At 41.4% G+C, this 18446-nt stretch overlaps 2 protein-coding genes across 2 annotated transcripts; both read right to left on the reverse strand.

Annotated features, from left to right (window-relative positions):
• Positions 1–4049: 4049 nt before the first annotated feature.
• LOC140547099 (C-type lectin domain family 4 member E-like) lies at positions 4050–5748 on the reverse strand. The gene is made up of 5 exons (XM_072670626.1): positions 5736–5748; positions 5331–5642; positions 4574–4716; positions 4394–4494; positions 4050–4281 (listed from the first exon to the last, which is right to left on the reverse strand). Exons 1-5 carry the CDS (start codon positions 5740–5742, stop codon positions 4122–4124), a joined length of 723 nt encoding a protein of 240 aa, XP_072526727.1. The 5' UTR covers positions 5743–5748; the 3' UTR covers positions 4050–4121.
• A 3929-nt stretch (positions 5749–9677) lies between these two features.
• On the reverse strand, positions 9678–17311 carry LOC140546671 (uncharacterized). Its single transcript, XM_072670055.1, has 9 exons — positions 16919–17311; positions 16069–16338; positions 15806–15948; positions 15285–15385; positions 15031–15183; positions 11326–11705; positions 11053–11195; positions 10870–10970; positions 9678–10777 (listed from the first exon to the last, which is right to left on the reverse strand). The coding sequence occupies exons 1-9, from the start codon at positions 17148–17150 to the stop codon at positions 10618–10620; spliced, it is 1683 nt and encodes a 560-aa protein (XP_072526156.1). The 5' UTR covers positions 17151–17311; the 3' UTR covers positions 9678–10617.
• Positions 17312–18446: the final 1135 nt, after the last annotated feature.

Below are 18446 nucleotides of genomic sequence, written 5' to 3' on the forward strand. Positions count from 1 at the left end.
TGCACTTTTATAAATATCCAGCATCATCTCCACTCTCTCTCTTCTGTCCCTCTCACTCTGCTCAAAGCTGCCCACATCATCATAGATCCCATCTTCCATTCTCACTTCGACTTACTTTTGGTATTCGGTATGACTCAACAACTGACCTCTTCAGCAACAGCAGCAAACAGATGTGCTGAGGCGGGCGGACGGGGCGGATGGGGCATATGTTCCTGTGAACAGGAAATGCACAGTAGCACACTGGGAAGTGATGTTTATGTGTTAACAGTCATGCTTTTTTGCCTCACAATGAAACTGATCCAGGCTCACAGAAAGCTCACAGAAGTCTCATATAACAGCATACTTTTAATAATGCTGTAATTATAGTGCTGCTGTCCTCTCTTTGTGTCCTCTCAGTATGATGTGCTGTTAGCAAGCTGAAGGCACTGTATCCAGGTTAGCTTTTAGCCTTCAGTTACTTTAACTTCATCTCACTTCCCTTCTTGAGTTTTACTGGTAAAAAAGAAGCCAGTGCTTTTCCTTCTGATGTGTGCTTAGCTTCAGTATGTCTGCTTTTAAGGGAGTGGACGATAGAGAAAAGAGATGGCACAAGCTAGCACTAGCCAGCATTCACAGCTTTTTTAGGTACATGTAGGGGAGGGCCAGGCACAAAAAAAATGTCAAATTTACCATGTACATCAAAACGCAGTGAGTGTGTTAACATGCACTCAGAAATCCGGCGACGCTGAAATTGAAGGATTTAAATATTATTCATCTTCCAGATGATGAATGTTCATATTGTGGCTCATCGTGTAAAAAAATGTGTGGCATGAAATTTGGGTTTTACATGATGTTTACATCACATCTTATTCTGTTAGTTTATTGGCTGGTTGCAAAGCAGAACTCTGATTACTGCCGATTACTCATGTAGACGAGGAGTTTACCATTATCTGTTTATGATCGGATTACTGACAAAATCTGATTTTCTGCAGTTATCGGATTATTAAGCACTAAATGTTTAAATGAGGACAAACTCTTAACTCTTATCTTAAAAATTACTACATTCCAGCCACTGTCACAAAATGGCCTGCTAACGTCAGGACAAGGCAGCTAATCATGCTGATTTAAAGAAAAGACTGGTTGCTTTAAAAGGGTGGTGGTGGTTGAAGTTTTATTCAGTTAACCATGGTTAGTCTTAGAGAAGGGTCAACACTGTAAATATTAAATATTTGCCTAAACTGGATGTATTGTTAGTGTTCCCACCTGCACCTTCTTTGTCCCACAGCACATGTTACAAAGTGTTCCTCAATTGTCAAATCAAATCAAAAAACAGGTGTAAAGGTGAGTGAAAAACTTGGGTGCATCGTCCCTCACAGTAGTACAAAAAATAATACAAATTTACAAATAGAAATATTAAATATGTACACTAATTTATATTGTATACTTAGTTTATACTATACATATACACACATTATACATGCACTGCATTTACAATACTGCACTGGTGAAAGCAGTTAAATGAAAGCAGTTAAATGAATAAAGGTTTGATCAAATCTGAATGTTTACATTATTTACAAAAGACACTGGATGGGTGTGAATTTGGAGTGTAGTGTGGGTGGGGAAAGGTCTTTGTAGGTGCAGTGTGACAGTGCATAGGGTTTCCAGTCATAAGTGCAGGTGTGCAGAGTGTGTTTGTATGGGGAGGAGATACAGTGATGATACAGATGAGGTCCACAGTCCACAAGCTATTGTTCATTCAGCAGCCTGATTGCTTGAAGATAGAAGCTGTCTCTAAACTGACTAGTTCTTGTATTCAGGCGTTCAGTACCTTGTGGAATTCTGTTCCCTATAATACTGCTCTATATAGTGACAGACATTTTCACATGTAGGGGGCTATAGGGAATAGGGTATAATTTGGACACAGCAAGAAACACACATTGATGGGTCTTTGTCTTAATCTGACTTATTGGGGTTTTTAAACTTCCTAAACTGCCCAGGCACAAGATACATTCCTGTCTTGTGACTGGGCCTCAAATCATGTAACACACCATTTTATTACAAACACGCCTTTTATTGAAAATCTGAAAAATAAGACTGACAGATACCCATGCTGCTCTTTATAGTTTCCGTATTCTTTCCAAAAACTCTTGATAAATGCATGTGTTGACAGTGTGTCTGACAGTATGTGTGTATCCTTGTCCTTATCCTCTTAGCGTTGATATCCTGAGCGCAAACACCATGTTTGCTAACATACATGACCGTTGTCATCTCCGTCCATCTCACTCAGCTCATCACTGTCACATCATCATAGACTCCCTCGTTTATTGTCTCTCTGAGCCTCTCTGCTCTTCACACTCTTCCACACACTTGTTGTCTCTTCTGCAGCAGCTGAGATTGTACTGACCGTACACTGAATTATTACAGGAAGCAGGCATGAATGAACACTGTTCTTAATGCTATATATGCAGATGTGGGTTTAAGCTGTGAGAAATGCGTCACACTAAAGCTGAAGAACACAGGAAATGTGTGAAACACAGAGGCCGCTTTGCTAGAGTCGTCTATGAGCCAAAGATCATCAGCATACAAACATGATAAGGCTGCTCCACTCCTAAAGCTAACTTTCCTTTTTCCAGAGAATCAAGAACCACTGCTCCAAGGCTCAATGCTGGGGGGCTTTATACCCCTCTTGTCTACACCTGGCATTTGGCATGGTGCCAATAGGTTCATGTTTATGAACAGAAAGTCATAATCTACAGGGACTAGACATGCTGTGTCTATCTGTGTATCTGTGTCCACAAACCTTTGGACATCCTGATCACTGCTTCTGATACAGTGACCATCACACTGAAGAAGGCCAGGCACAAGAGTCCAGGGCTTTCACTAGTGGACTGACTGTGTGTTTGAATGTTGAGGGAGTGAATATACTGATCCAAGACTGTTATGTCACAGTTTTGATGCGTTGGAATTGGCCTGTTTTACATATCTGTATGTGTTTTGTTTTTGGAGGAGGAGACATCAGTGTTTGAGGTTCACGGTTTGTCACTATGTGAACAGTCTTCCATTCTAGGACACCTTTAATGTTTCCATCTGTCCTATTGCTCAGTATATGGTGTGTGCATGCATATAAATGTGTATTTGGATAAAGAGATTCACACAGTCTAAACCCTTTTGATATTGTTTTTTAATCCCATTGGTCTGATCACAGTGTGTGGGACGTCCATTACAAAATAAAAAATGCAATTAAGGCCAGTTTACTTTAAAATGTAGTAGATTTTATTCTACACAGTTTGGCAGGAAATCATTATTTATGTTCCATTTATTTATTAAAGATTTATTTTTACCCATTTAGTTTTTTACCTCAGTTTGGATCACCTATTACCCAACCCATACACATTCTCCCCCTATCTCAAGTGCAATGCTGTCCAGCACTGGGAAGGTGAAGGTCGACACATGCCTCCGATTTCCAAACTGCCACTGATCCAATGCTACTGGGCAACAATTGCGCTCGGAGGAAAGTGCCTGCAGACACCAGTGCTGGACAGCATTGTACTGGACTGATGTGGGGAGAAAGTGCCATTTACCCATCCTGGAGAGAGAAAGGCCAATTGTGTTCTCTTGAGACCCATCTGCCAATAACTAGCAGCATACCCGGGAACCAGTGATTCCCTGGTCATAATCTGGTGACAGGTCCTTATTCCGCTGGCCCACTCGGCGCCCCTGGGATTCCATTATTTCTACACACTACAAGACATCCATGTAAATTACAATACAGTTTCAGTCATTCTGTCTGAAAAATAAAAAAACAGGTGGTACTGTAACTGACTCCATGCCTCGATTTCTGATATTGCAGCAATAGACAGAACACTGACAGAAACTCAATAATCAATGTATTTATGGCCAGAGCAACTTACAGTAGAATTATATTACACAGGTAGGCAAACGTAGCATTAGGAGTCTTGCTCAGAGACTCAGAGAGAACTGAACCCCAGTCTGCCATGGGAAGAACATTGGTGTTAGTCAATATGCTACACCAACCTCAATAGAGCAAAAAATCTGGAAATGCACTTGATATCTCTAATATGACAAAAAGTTACCTATACTGTGGGGATGATGTGAAATTGTACCACAACTGGCCAACATTACTAGAGTACTTTGGGAAATAACAGTGGAAATTCACAGACGCATTTAGCAGTGTCAGAGCAGCGTACATCATTCCAAAAATTCTGTCTCTGATCAAGCTTAGAAAAAACAGCACAGTTCTCCTTTCCTTCATGATCACTGGGTTCACCTTTCCTCCAGAACCTTGGATTAAATAATAATATATAAATAATAAATAAATAGCAGACATTCCTCCTTTATTAATATTATAGATTTATGATACACACTCACAGACAGTACAAGTTGTTATACTCACACAGTGGTCAGTGGTGACCCGTCCACCCACTTCCACTGCCCTTCTTTTTCTGTGTCACTCAGACCAATCCAGCCATATTCCATTTGCTTGTTGATGAACTCCTGGAGAACAGAGTGTAATTAGAATAAGGAGATTTATCTCAGAGGTCAGTGTAGAGGTTCTTCTCTCTGCTCTTCTCACCTGTTCCTCTCGACTGTTTATGATCACCAGATCTGCTCCTCTGGCTCTGCAGTCCTGTCTGGCCTCATTCCAGTTCTTCCCCACAGTAGAGAAGTAGTAGTAGCTGCTGTTAAATGTCCTCCACTTGTCTGAATGTAGCTTCTCTAAAGAATAATAAAGGACAGAGTCAAATTTTAAGAACGTGAGTACTTCCTCTACACACTGACAGAAAGTATTACTCAGATCTAGACCTGTATACATCCTGCATTATTTGCCAGCTGGTTGATTCAGTTCTGCTTGTATCCAGTAAAAAACGTACTTCTAAGTGACATGTTTCCATCTAGGCAACTCTAACTGTCTCATCCTAAGATCTGGTTGCTCATACACTTTTTAAATGCTTTTATTTAAATGTTTCCATCAAGAACTTGTGGAACTGTGTTAGAAAACGTGGAGATGAAAGGTCTAATCACTGTTGGAGATGTGTGGACAGCAGCGAAGGACATTCACAATGCTGATAGACACTCCTAGTAGATTTTTTTTGGTGTGAATCAGTGACCATTACAAAAAATCAACACCTGAGTAATTCTGTTTGACTGAGTCTAATAATGTTTCTCAATTGTTTTCCATCAGGAAATCAGCAGATATTTTACAGCTGATTTTGGTGTTTTTGTTTGACTGAGTCTAATAATGTTTCTTGGTCGTTTTCCAACAGGAAATCAGCAGATATTTTGCAGTTGATTTTGGTGTTTTTGCTTGTACTGGCAGCTGTTTCACTCACCCAGCCATTTCACTAAATCAGCATCTATGTCCTGCAGTAGAAGACACTCTTTACTCAAGGTTTTGTTCAGAGGATCTCTTTCTCCAATCAGACACTGGAAGCTGTTCTTTAGCTGATCCCTTTCTTCAGTCAGATTCTTGTTGCTGTTCTTTAGCTGATTTCTTTCTTCAGACAGATTCTTGTTGCTGTTCTTCAGCTGATCTCTTTCCTCAGTCAGGTTTCTGAAAATGGACATCGAGGCCTCTCTCTCTGCAGTCAGGTTTTCCTTCCAAGCAAGGATGGTTCTGTCTTTAGCCTGGTCCACGTTCATGTCTGCATTGGGAAGACATGATGTTTCTTACAGAAGAGAACATGTGCTCAGTACTGGAAGGAGAACCTTTCTGTGTTTGAGCCTGAAACACTCACAGTGCATGTAGAGCAGTATGTTGGTGATCAGCAGGAGAACACACAGCAGCCCCAAACACACTGCAGCCAGTCTACTTCCTCTTCCACCGACATCAGTTGAGTGACCTTTAAACACGATAATAGTAACTTAATAATAAAAGCCCACTAATAAACCATGAACTAATCATTATAAGACATGAAATGATGATTTGATGATGAGCAAACCCTTTCATTAATAATTAATGAGCTGTTCAACATTGGTTCATGTTTAAAAATCACTGCTAGGTTGCAGAAAAGTACTAAGATGTAGAATCTGCTCACAGTGAGAAAGGCTTTCATTTTAAAGGTATAAGTTTATGCACTCCCAATTTACTTTACCTGTCTGCTGTGTCCATCTCTCCCTCTCTGTGCTGGTCTCCTGAACTCTTACAGCATCTGCACTTTCATAAATATCCACCATCTTCTCCATTCGCTCTCCTCTGTCCATCTCACCCAGCTCAAAACTGCCCACTTCATCATAGATTAGCTCTGTCGCCATTCTCTCTGACTGACTTTACTCCCAGCTCTTGCTAAATTCACACTAAGTGGCCTCCTCTGCAGCACTCCTCTGAAGACTGAGGCGTCACTAGACTGACTATATTAGTGAACAGGAAATTATCACTAAAGAACACACAAGTGCTAGACATGTGACATTGACCAGGCACAATGGTAAATAGCATACAGTGTTTGTCTTAACAAAGATACATGATACTCATGAGTGCAAAATAATGCATCAATGCTGGTCCACAAAAGCTCACAGAACCTGCATACACTACCTGTCCAAAAGTATGCAGACACTCCTTTTAATAAGTGAGTTCAGCTACTTTACGGTGCAATCACCACAGTATAACAGCCAGTACAGTATAACATAGTATAACGGAACGCCGTGGAGCAGCCACACATGAGTCTAAAGTCACCATGGCCAGCACTTAGCATCTAGTAGACAGAGGGGTATAAAGCCCTGCAGCACTGGGCTGTGGAGCAGTGACTTCTCCAGAGTGCTGGAGCTCCACCAAATAACTAAGTCTAAAGGACCTTTTTGATCTATAACTAATCACTAATGTTCTCGTCCAAATGCAATCAATTCCATACAAGTTTTCAGTTTGGGTCAGCTGATATATATATTATATATATATATATATATATATATATATATATATATATATATATATATATATATATATATATTCAGGTATATAAATAATTGTTTAAACAGAACACCAGAGCTAACACCATCCAGTGACTTCAAGAACCCAAATAGGTACCAAAGAAGGACAAAAGATATTAGAGAAATTAGAAATTAGAGAATCTGAGTTTGTTTAGGTGACTGAAATGCAAGCACAGCTAAAGTCCACTGTTCAAATAAGACTTTAAAAACTGTAAAAAATACATTACCATACATACATATCATTACATGCTGCCAACTACAAAAGTCAGTATGGATACATAGATACACAGTCCTCAACATAGTACACTTAGCACAACAGCTTAGCTCGATTCAAAGGGCTCTTGGTACCGATCAAAAAAGTCATGCAGTCAGCAGAAGAACACGCAGTAGCCCCAAACACACTGTAGCCAGTCTGCAGTATCTATTTCCTGCTTTAACAGCTACAGACAAAATGTTTTAATTAAGAATATATTCAGATTATGCAGCCGTTTGTGTGTGTGTGTGTGTGTGTGTGTGTATGTGTGTGTGTTCTTACCCTACCGGAATGCTGCATCCTTGTCTCTCTCTTGGCATCGATATCCTGAGCACTAAGACCATGTTTACTGACATAAATGACCACTGTCCTCACATCACTGTCCATCTCACTCAGCTGATCACTGTCCACGTCATCATAGACTCCCTCGTCCATTCTCTCTCTAACCCTCTCTGCTCTTCACACTCTTCTACACACTAAGTGTAGAAAACAGGAAACAAGTAGCTGCTATATATGTAGCTTTGGTTTTAAGCCGTGACACCAAAGCCAATAAATAAAACATAGACCTACACTACATGGACAAAAGTATTGAGACACCTGATCATTCAATGATTCTTCTAAAATCAAGGGTATTAAAAATTGTTATCCTGCTTTTGTTGGAATAACTGTCTCTGCTATACAGGGAAGCTTTCTACTAGGTAGTAGAGCATTGCTGTGAGGATCTGATTGCATTCAGCAACAGGAACGTAAGTGAGGTCAGGATGTTGGATGATTGCCACCCCCACAACTGATCCTTAACTCCCCAACTCATCCCAGATGTATTGAACACTGCTGTTGCACTGCTCCACAGCTCAATGCTGGAGGCTTTATACTCCTCTAGCCCATGCCTGGCATTATGCATGGTGCCAGTAGGTTCATGTTTATCTCCAGTAAGTGCAATAAAGATTGTACAACATGCCTAAGATCAGGAGCAAGGCAGAGGAACTCACTGGATAAGACAGTATAAGATAGTATAAGACAGGCACTGGCGGTCCAGAGGAAGTTCAGAGGCAAGAACACTAAGCAGCAAGACCACAGGCAATGCCAGTGCAGTCCTCCAGCGTGGTTAACCATAGCAGTGGTTGTTCAGGTCAGCCTAGCATAACCTTTAAACCTTTTTAGCCTGTCCAGATGCTTTTAGCCATTTCAGCCTCTCTTCCATGTTGTTCTGGTGTAGCCGTTTAGACTCAAACATAGGACATAACATATGACCTACAACCACTTAGCTGTGAAAGCTTAAAGGGTGTGTATGTGGGAAAGAGGCTAGTAAATATGTGTGAAAAATAAATGCATGGTAGAGTAGACCATCACTGCAACCGGAGTAGGTCCCCCTTATGCTAGCACAACAGATCTGACCATTTGAAGGACTGACCCTACAAGACAAAAGACAAAAGTGTCCTGTGGTATCTGGCACCAGGACAATGGTCAGCAGCAGATCATTTAAGTCCTGTAGGTTGTGATGTGAGGCCTCACTGAGCCTTAGGTGCCCATGACCCTGTCACCAGATCACCGGTGGTTTATTTCAGAACTGCTTTTGGTAGAAACTGACCACTGCATAGCAGAAACCCCCCACAGAACATTAGTATTAGTATCATTATGAAATTAGTATTGATATCCTGAGCGCAAACACCATGTTTACCGACATGGCCGCTGTCATCTCATCACTGTCCATCTCACTCAGCTCATTGCTGTCACATCACTCCCTCGTTTATTGTCTCTCTGAGCCTCTCTGCTCTTCACACTCTTCTACACACTTAGTTGTCTCTTCTGCAGCAGCTGAGATTGTACTGATCGTACACTGAATTATTACAGGAAGCAGGCATGAATGAACACTGTTCTTAATGCTATATATGCAGATGTGGGTTTAAGCTGTGTTAAATGCTTCAGACTAAAGCTGAAGAACACAGGAAATGTGTGAAACACAGAGGCCGCTTTGCTCGGGTCGTCTATGAGCCAAAGATCATCAGCATACAAACATGAGAGAAGTGATCCTGTTACCCTGTTAAAATGCATAGCAAAAATGTAAAAAGTGGAGGAAGGCTGCTCCACTCCCAAAGCTAACTTTCCTTTTTCCAGAGAATCCAGAACCACTGCTCCACGGCTCAATGCTGGGGGGCTTTATACCCCTCTTGTCTACGCTTTCGCTTTCGCTAGTGGACTGACTGTGTGTTGAGGGAGTGAATATACTGATCTAAGACACAGTTTTGATGTGTTGGAATTGGCCTGTTTTAAATATCTGTATGTGTTTTGTTTTTGGAGGAGACATCAGTGTTTGAGGTTTACGGTTTGTCACTATGTGAACAGTCTTCCATTCTAGGACAGCTTTAATGTTTCCATCTGTCCTATTGCTCAGTATATGGTGTGTGCATGCAAATAAATGTGTATTTGGGTAAACAGATACACACAGTCTAAACCCTTTTGATATTGTTTTTTAATTCCATTGGTCTGATCACAGTGTGTGGGACGTCCATTAAAAATAAAAAAATGCAATTAAGGGCAGTTTACTTTAAAATGTCTTCGATTTTATTCTACACAGTTTGGCAGAATAGCATTATTTATGTTCCATTTATTTATTAAAGATTTATTTTTACCAATTTTCTTCCCAGTTTGGATCACCTATTACCCAACCCATACACATTCTCCCCATCACATGCAATGCACTCGGCACTGGAAAGGTGAAGGTCGACACATGCCTCTGTTTTCCAAACTGCCACTGATCCAATGCTACTGGGCAACAAATGCACTCGGAGGAAAGTGCTGTGTACCCGGCTCTGATGTATCAGCCAGCAGACACCAGTGCTGGACAGCATTGTACTGGACTGATGTGGGGAGAAAGTGCCATCTACCCATCCTGGAGAGAGAAAGGCCAATTGTGTTCTCTTGGGACCTGTCTGCCAATGACTAGCAGCATACCCGGGAACCAATGATCCCCTGGTCATAATCTGGTGATGGGCCTTATTCCGCTGGCCCACTCGGGGCCCCAAGATACCATTATTTCTACATACTACAAGTCATCAATGTAAATTACAATACAGTTTCAGTCATTCTGTCTGAAAAATAAAAAAACAGGTGGTACTGTAACTGACTCCATGCCTCGATTTCTGATATTGCAGCAATAGACAGAACACTGACAGAAACTCAATAATCAATGTATTTATGGCCAGAGCAACTTACAGTAGAATTATATTACACAGGTAGGCGAACGTAGCATTAGGAGTCTTGCTCAGAGACTCAGAGAGAATTTAACCCCAGTCTGCCATGGGAAGAACATTGGTGTTAGTCAATATGCTACACCAACCTCAATAGAACAAAAAATCTGGAAATGCACTTGATATCTCTAATATGACAAAAAGATACCTATACTGTGCGATGATGTGAAATTGTACCACAACTGGCCAACATTACTAGAGTACTTTGGGAAATAACAGTGGAAATTCACAGACGCATTTAGCAGTGTCAGAGCAGGGTACATCATTCCAAAAATTCTGTGTCTGATCAAGCTTAGAAACAACAGCACAGTTCTCCTTTCCTTCATGATCACTGGGTTCACCTGTCCTCCAGAACCTTGGATTTATAAATAATATATAAATAGCAGAAATTTCTCCCTTATTAATATTATATATTTATGATACACACTCACAAGTTGTTATACTCACGCAGTGGTCAGTGGTGACCCGTCCACCCACTTCCACTGTCCTTCTTTTTCTGCATCACTCAGACCAATCCAGCCATAATTGATTTTATTCAGAATGAACTCCTAGAGGAGAACAGAGTGTAATTAGAATAAGGAGATTTATCTCAGAGGTCAGTGAAGAGGTTCTGCTCTCTGCTCTCCTCACCTGTTCCTTTCTGCTGTTTATGATCACCAGATCTGCTCCTCTGGCTCTGCAGTCCTGTCTGGCCTCACTCCAGTTCTTCCCTACAGTAGAGAAGTAGTAGTAGCTGCTGTTAAATGTCCTCCACTTGTCTGAATGTAGCTTCTCTAAAGAATAATGAAGGACAGAGTCAAATTCTAAGACATTATTTGCCAGCTGACTGATTCAGCTCCGCTTGTATCCAATCAAAAAAGGTACATTTCACTAAATCAGCATCTATGTCCTGCAGTAGAAGACGCTCTTTACTTAAGGTTTTGTTCAGATGATCTCTTTCTCCAATCAGACACTGGTAGCTGTTCTTTAGCTGATCCCTTTCTTCAGTCAGATTCTTGTTGCTGTTCTTTAGCTGATCTCTTTCTCCAATCAGATTCTTGTTGCTGTTCTTCAGCTGATCTCTTTCCTCAGTCAGATTCTTGTTGCTGTTCTTCAGCTGATCTCTTTCCTCAGTCAGATTCTTGTTGCTGTTCTTCAGCTGATCTCTTTCCTCAGTCAGGTTTCTGAAAATGGACATCGAGGTTTCTCTCTCTGCAGTCAGGTTTTTCTTCCAAGCAAGGATGGTTCTGTCTTTAGCCTGGTCCACGTTCATGTCTGCATTGGGAAGACATGATGTTTCTTGACTAAACCCTTACAGAAGAGAACAAGTGCTCAGTACTGGAAGGAGAACCTTTCTGTGTTTGAGCCTGAAACACTCACAGTGCATGTAGAGCAGTATGTTGGTGATCAGCAGGAGAACACACAGCAGCCCCAAACACACTGCAGCCAATCTACTTCCTCTTCCAGCGACTTTAGTAGAGTGACCTTTAAACACGATAATAGTAACTTAATAATAAAAGCCCATTAATAAACCATGAACTAATCATTATAAGACATGAAATGATGATTTGATGATGAGCAAACCCTTTCATTAATAATTAATGAGCTGTTCAACATTGGTTCATGTTTAAAAATCACTGCTAGGTTGCAGGAAAGTACTAAGATGTAGAACCTGCTCACAGTGAGAAAGGCTTTCATTTTAAAGGTATAACTTTATGCACTCCCAATTTACTTTACCTGTCTGCTGTGTCCGTCTCTCCCTCTCTGTGCTGGTCTCCTGAACTCTTACAGCATCTGCACTTTCATAAATATCCACCATCTTCTCCATTCGCTCTCCTCTGTCCATCTCACCCAGCTCAAAACTGCCCACTTCATCATAGATTAGCTCTGTCGCCATTCTCTCTGACTGACTTTACTCCCAGCTCTTGCTAACTTCACACTAAGTGGCCTCCTCTGCAGCACTCCTCTGAAGACTGATGCGTCACTAGACTGACTATATTAGTGAACAGGAAATTATCACTAAAGAACACACAAGTGCTAGACATGTGACATTGACCAGGCACAATGGTAAATAGCATACAGTGTTTGTCTTAACAAAGATACATGATACTCATGAGTGCAAAATAATGCATTAATGCTGGTCCACAAAAGCTCACAGAACCTGCATACACTACCTGTCCAAAAGTATGCAGACACTCCTTTTAATAAGTGAGTTCAGCTACTTTACGGTGCAATCACCACAGTATAACAGCCAGTACAGTATAACATAGTATAACGGAACGCCGTGGAGCAGCCACACATGAGTCTAAAGTCACCATGGCCAGCACTTAGCATCTAGTAGACAGAGGGGTATAAAGCCCTGCAGCACTGGGCTGTGGAGCAGTGACTTCACAGTGCTGGAGCTCCACCCAATAATCAAGTCTAAAGGACCTTTTTGATCTATAACTAATCACTAATGTTCTCGTCCAAATGCAATCAGTTCCTTACGAGTTTTCGGTTTGGGTCAGCTGAGGAAGTCCAGTTTGTTTTTGAAAGAGTGGACGATGGTGAGAAGAGATGGTAAATGCTAGAATCTGCTAGTCCTAGCTTTTAGCCTAGTTCCGACCCCTTGCTTATTACCCCTGGTTTTTGCATGCTGAGATTGTCCTCTTGTCTACATGCCTCTGATTTCCAAACTGCCACTGATCCAATGCTACTGGGCAACAAATGCGCTCGGAGGAAAGTGCCTGCAGACACCAGTGCTGGACAGCATTGTACTGGACTGATGTGGGGAGAAAGTGCCACCTATCCATCCTGGAGAGAGAAAGGCCAATTGTGCTCTCTAGGAGCCCGTCTGCCGATGACTAGCAGCATGCCCGAGAACCAGCCATCCCCTGGTCATAATCTGGTGACAGGGCGACTACTCGGGGCCCCAAGATACCATTATTTCTACATACTACAGGACATCCATGTAAATTACAACACAGTTTCAATTATTCTGTCTGAAAAATAATTACAAAACAGGTGGTACTGTAACTGACGAACGTAGCATTAGGACATTGACTGGCCAAAAGTCATGCAGTCAGCAGAAGAACACACAGTGGCCCCAAACACACTGTAGCCAGTCTGCAGTATCTACTTCCTGCTTTAACAGCTACAGACAAAATGTTTTAATTAAGAATATACTCAGATTATGTAGCTGATTGTGTGTGTGTGTGTTTATGTCTGTGTGTGTGTGTGTGTGTGTGTGTTCTTACCCTACCGGAATACTGCATTCTTGTCTCTCTCTTGGCGTCGATATCCTGAGCACTAAGACCATGTTTACTGACATAAATGACCGCTGTCCTCACATCACTGTCCATCTCACTCAGCTGATCACTGTCCACGTCATCATAGACTCCCTCGTCCATTCTCTCTCTGACCCTCTCTGCTCTTCACACTCTTCTACACACTAAGTTGTCTCTTCTGCAGCAACTGATGCTACATCTGTCTGAAAACAGGAAACAAGTAGCTGCTATATATGTAGCTTCAGTTTTAATAATAAAACTCAGACCTACACTACATGGACAAAAGTATTGAGACACCTGATCATTCAATGATTCTTCTAAAATCAAGGGTATTAAAAATTGTTATCCTGCTTTTGTTGGAGTAACTGTCTCTGCTGTCCAGGGAAGCTTTCTACTAGGTAGTAGAGCATTGCTGTGAGGATCTGATTGCATTCAGCAACAGGGGCGTAAGTGAGGTCAGGATGTTGGATGATTGCCACCCCCACAACTGATCCTTAACTCCTCAACTCATCCCAGAAGTATTGAACACAGTTCCACTGCTCCACAGCTCAATGCTGGAGGCTTTATACTCCTCTAGGCCATGCCTGGCATTATGCATGGTGCCAGTAGGTTCATGTTAATCTCCGGTAAGTGCTATAAAGATTGTACAACATGCCCGAGATCAGGAGCAAGGCAGAGGAACTCACTGGATAAGACAGTATAAGATAGTATAAGACAGGCACTGGCGGTCCAGAGGAAGTTCAGAGGCAAGAACACTAAGCAGCAAGACCACAGGCAATGCCAGTGCAGTCTTCCAGCATGGTTAACCATAGCAGTGGTTGTTTAGGTCAGCCTAGCATAACCTTTTAGCCTTTTTAGCCAGTCCAGTGGCTTTTAGCCATTTCAGCCTCTCTTCATTAGACTCAAAAGTATGTAACTGATTAAGAGTTTTGTTTTACAGCTCTGTGTTACACATGGTTTCACTCTTAAAGGTCTGACCACATTGTCTGAGCCCATTCATGTTTTAATAATGAATAAAAAGGCCAGTTTTCTTTCAAATGCCTTATATCTTTATTCTACATGCTGAGTTATTAAGCATTGTATCCATGTTCATGTCATTTGCAGTACAGTTTTATTCATTCAGTATCACATCATACTCATTCTGTCTGAAAAATAGAACAATAGGTGGCGCTGCAGAGCATGTTCATGTTTCCAGTATTGAATTTACAGCAACAAGCAGAGCACTGTTTTAAACTCTACACAGTACATTTATGGCCAGAGCGACTTGCATTAGAAATATGTTGCACAGGTAGAACAGTGTAGAGATAGTAGTCTAGCCGTGGTCTGATAGCTGGTTGGCACGGAAGCTTGTAATAAATGTCACAACTTTGGAAACGTTCGGGTAAATTCACAGATCCATCTAGCAGTGTCAGAGCAGGGTACATCATTCCATGCATTATGTGTCTCAGCAGGGATAGAAACAGTAGCACAGTTCTCATTTCCATCATGATCACTGGGTTCACCTGTCCTCCAGAACCTTGGATTTATATATAATATATAAATAGCAGACATTTCTCCATTATTAATATTATATATTTATGATACACACTCACAAACAGTACAAGTTGTTATACTCACGCAGTGGTCAGTGGTGACCCGTCCACACACTTCCACTGTCCTTCTTCTTCTGCATCACTCAGACCAATCCAGACATATATGTTTTCCTTCTGAATGAACTCCTAGAAAAGAACAGAGTGTAACTAGAAAAGAAAGGAAAATGTGAAATGGTTGCATAGCTTAAATGGTTCCCACCGCCTGCTGGGTTGTTGCTAGTTTCGGTGGTGGTTTCTCTGGTGTTGCCGGCTGATTGCTTTGGTCTTGCAGTTTCACCTTAATTTCAGTGTCAGAGTAAACTTGAAAAATATCATCTTAATTTTAGCATTTAAATTCAGTGCTTACATAAATGCAGTTCCACCTTAATTTCAGTGCCAGTGTTAACTCAGTACTACCTTAAAAGAAGTTCTACTTAACCACAGTTCCGCAAAGGAATAAAAGAGAAAAGAGAAGAAGAATATAAATCGTATAACAATATAGTTGTGCCTTGCTGTAAATAAGGAGATTTGTCTCAGAGGTCAGTGAAGAGGTTCTGCTCTCCTCACCTGTTCCTCTCTGCTGTTTATTATCACCAGATCTGCTCCTCTGGCTCTGCAGTCCTGCCTGGCCTCAATCCAGTTCTTTCTCACAGTAGAGAAGTAGTAGTAGCTGTTATTGAATTTCTTCCAGTCCTCTAAATGTAGCTTCTCTAAAGAATAATAAGGGACAGAGCCATATTTAATAATAATAATGTGAGTCCTTGGTGATTCCTCTGTCTTCATTATAGATGAAGTTGGTGTGTGCTTGTACTGACAGCTGTTTCACTCACCCAGCCATTTCACTAAATCTGCATCTATGTCCTGTAGTAGAAGACGCTCTTTACTCAAAGTGTTTTTCAGATGATCTCTTTCTCCAATCAGATTCTGGTTGCTGATATGTAGCTGATCTCTTTCTCCAATCAGATTCTGGTTGCTGATATTTAGCTGATCTCTTTTTTCTGTCAGGTCTCTTATGCTGGATAAAAGGGTCTCTCTCTCAGCAGTGAGGTTTACGGCCAGTGAGGAGATGGTTTGGTCCTTAGTTTCTTTCTCATGAACATCTGCATTGAGAAAAATGCATGATACATTTCTCGACTGATCGTTTGCAACAAGGTGCAAAAAAGTGCAAAAAGTTTAGGCAAAAATACACTATATGCCCAAAAGTTTGTGGACACCCCTTCTAATGAATGCATTCAGCTACTTTTTAGCTGTACCCACTGCTGATACATATGTGCAAATGTACAAACACAGCTTGTCTGGTGCCTGTAGAGAGGTACTGCCAGTAGAATAGGACTCTCTGGAGCAGATAAACATAAACCTATGGGCACCGTGCATAATGCCAGGCGTTGTGGTGGTGATCATCATTCAACATCCTGACCTCACTAACGCTCTATGCAATCAAATTCTCATAGCAAAGCTTCAAAATCTAAAATAAAAGCCTTCTTCGCTGGACAGCAGAGACAGTTACTCTAACAAAAGCAGCATCAACTCTTTATAATACCCTCGATTGAAAAGAAACAATGAATGAGCAGGTGTCCCAATACTTTTGTCCATATATTTTATCATCACAGTAAAGTAAGTTTTCATATACTGCTTTTAAAAGTTCATTTTAAAAGTTACTTTTGAAGCCACAACACTCACGGTACATGTACAGAAGTATGTTGGTGGTCAGCAGGAGAACAGACAGCAGCCCTAAACACACTACAGCCAGCCTGGAATGTCTGCATCCTCTTCGAACAGCTGATAAAAAGTCGATTTCTCTACCTCGCTGCTGCGTCCCTGTTGTCCTTTTGGTGCTGGTATCCTGAGTCTCCTCTTGGTTCGGCTCCCTCAGTTCAAATCTGCTCGCGTTCGCATAGATACCTTCCTCCATTTTCTGTGTTTTACTCGACTGTAACTTACCTTCTCTAAAAGAACTGTCAGCTTTCAGGATGTGCTACTAAATGCTGTTAAGTGAAATTAAAGGGGGTAAAAGGTGAAAATGAACCTTAAAGCAGAGCCTGAAACAGACCTGATAGCTGGTTGGCACCTCTTATGCTGTATGCATGAGCTGTTTAGATGATGTTGATTTATTAAAAAATCTGTCTGTGAACAGGAAACAAAAAGAAACCACTCTGGCCTTTTATGTACATCTGTGTTTGAGCTGTGGTAAAAGCTTCACACCAAAGTTAATAAATAGATGAAGTGTGTGAGAGGCACTGGGGCCGCCTTAGTACTCTGCAATAATAGACAGCCGCACAGAACCCTCTATGAAGGAAAAATCTAATTAGATACCTTATATAGTTTAATGTTTTTGGGCAACCCCTTTAATGAATACGTTCAGCTACTTCCAGTTGCACTCATTGCTGACACAGATGTGCAAACGCATACACACACAACTTGTCTAGCCCCTGTAGAGAACAATTGGCCCTAGAATAGGACTCACTGGAGCAGATAAATGTGTGAACCTATTGACACCATGCCTTGCTCTTTAGCTGATCTTTTTCTCCACTCAGATCTGGTTGTTAGTCTTGGTCTTGAGCTGATCTCTTTCTCCAGCCAGGTTGTTATAGCTTCTGTTTGGCTGATCTCTTCCTCCAGGCACGTTGTTATAGCTTCTGTTTGGCTGATCTATTTCTGCAACCAGGTTGTTATAGCTTCTGTTTAGCTGATCTCTTTCTTCAGCCACGTTGTTATAGCTACTGTTTAGCTGATCTCTTTCTCCAGTCAGGTTGTTATAGCTACTGTTTAGCTAATCTCTTTCTCCAGTCAGGTTGTTATAGCTTCTGTTTCGCTGATCTCTTTCTCCAGTCAGGTTGTTATAGCCTCTGTTTGGCTAATCTCTTTCTCCAGTCAGGTTGTTATAGCCTCTGTTTGGCTAATCTCTTTCTTCAGCCAGGTTGTTATAGCTTCTGTTTAGCTGATCTCTTTCTCCAGCCAGGTTGCTATAGCTTCTGTTTCGCTGATCTCTTTCTCCAGCCATGTTGTTATAGCTTCTGTTTACCTGATCTCTTTCTCCAGCCAGGTTGCTATAGCTTCTGTTTAGCTGATCTCTTTCTCCAGGCAGGTTGTTATAGCTTCTGTTTCGCTGATCTCTTTCTCCAGGCAGGTTGTTATAGCTTCTGTTTTGCTGATCTCTTTCTCCAGCCAGGTTGTTATAGCTTCTGTTTAGCTGATCTCTTTCTCCAGC

The sequence above is a fragment of the Salminus brasiliensis genome, chromosome 24 (assembly GCF_030463535.1).
Source record: "Salminus brasiliensis chromosome 24, fSalBra1.hap2, whole genome shotgun sequence".
Lineage (NCBI taxonomy): Eukaryota > Metazoa > Chordata > Actinopteri > Characiformes > Bryconidae > Salminus > Salminus brasiliensis.

Coding starts and splice junctions, on each gene's coding strand:
- LOC140547099 (XM_072670626.1), bottom strand. Junction 4,717..5,330: donor TGATTTAGTGAAATGGCTGG/GTGAGTGAAACA, acceptor ATTATTCTTTAG/AGAAGCTACATTCAGACAAG. Junction 4,495..4,573: donor TAAACAGTCGAGAGGAACAG/GTGAGAAGAGCA, acceptor TCTGTTCTCCAG/GAGTTCATCAACAAGCAAAT.
- LOC140546671 (XM_072670055.1), bottom strand. CDS start 17,150: ATGGAGGAAGGTATCTATGCGAACGCGAGCAGATTTGAACTGAGGGAG. Junction 15,386..15,805: donor TAAACAGCAGAGAGGAACAG/GTGAGGAGAGCA, acceptor GTTCTTTTCTAG/GAGTTCATTCAGAAGGAAAA. Junction 11,196..11,325: donor CAAAACCTTAAGTAAAGAGC/GTCTTCTACTGC, acceptor ATTATTCTTTAG/AGAAGCTACATTCAGACAAG.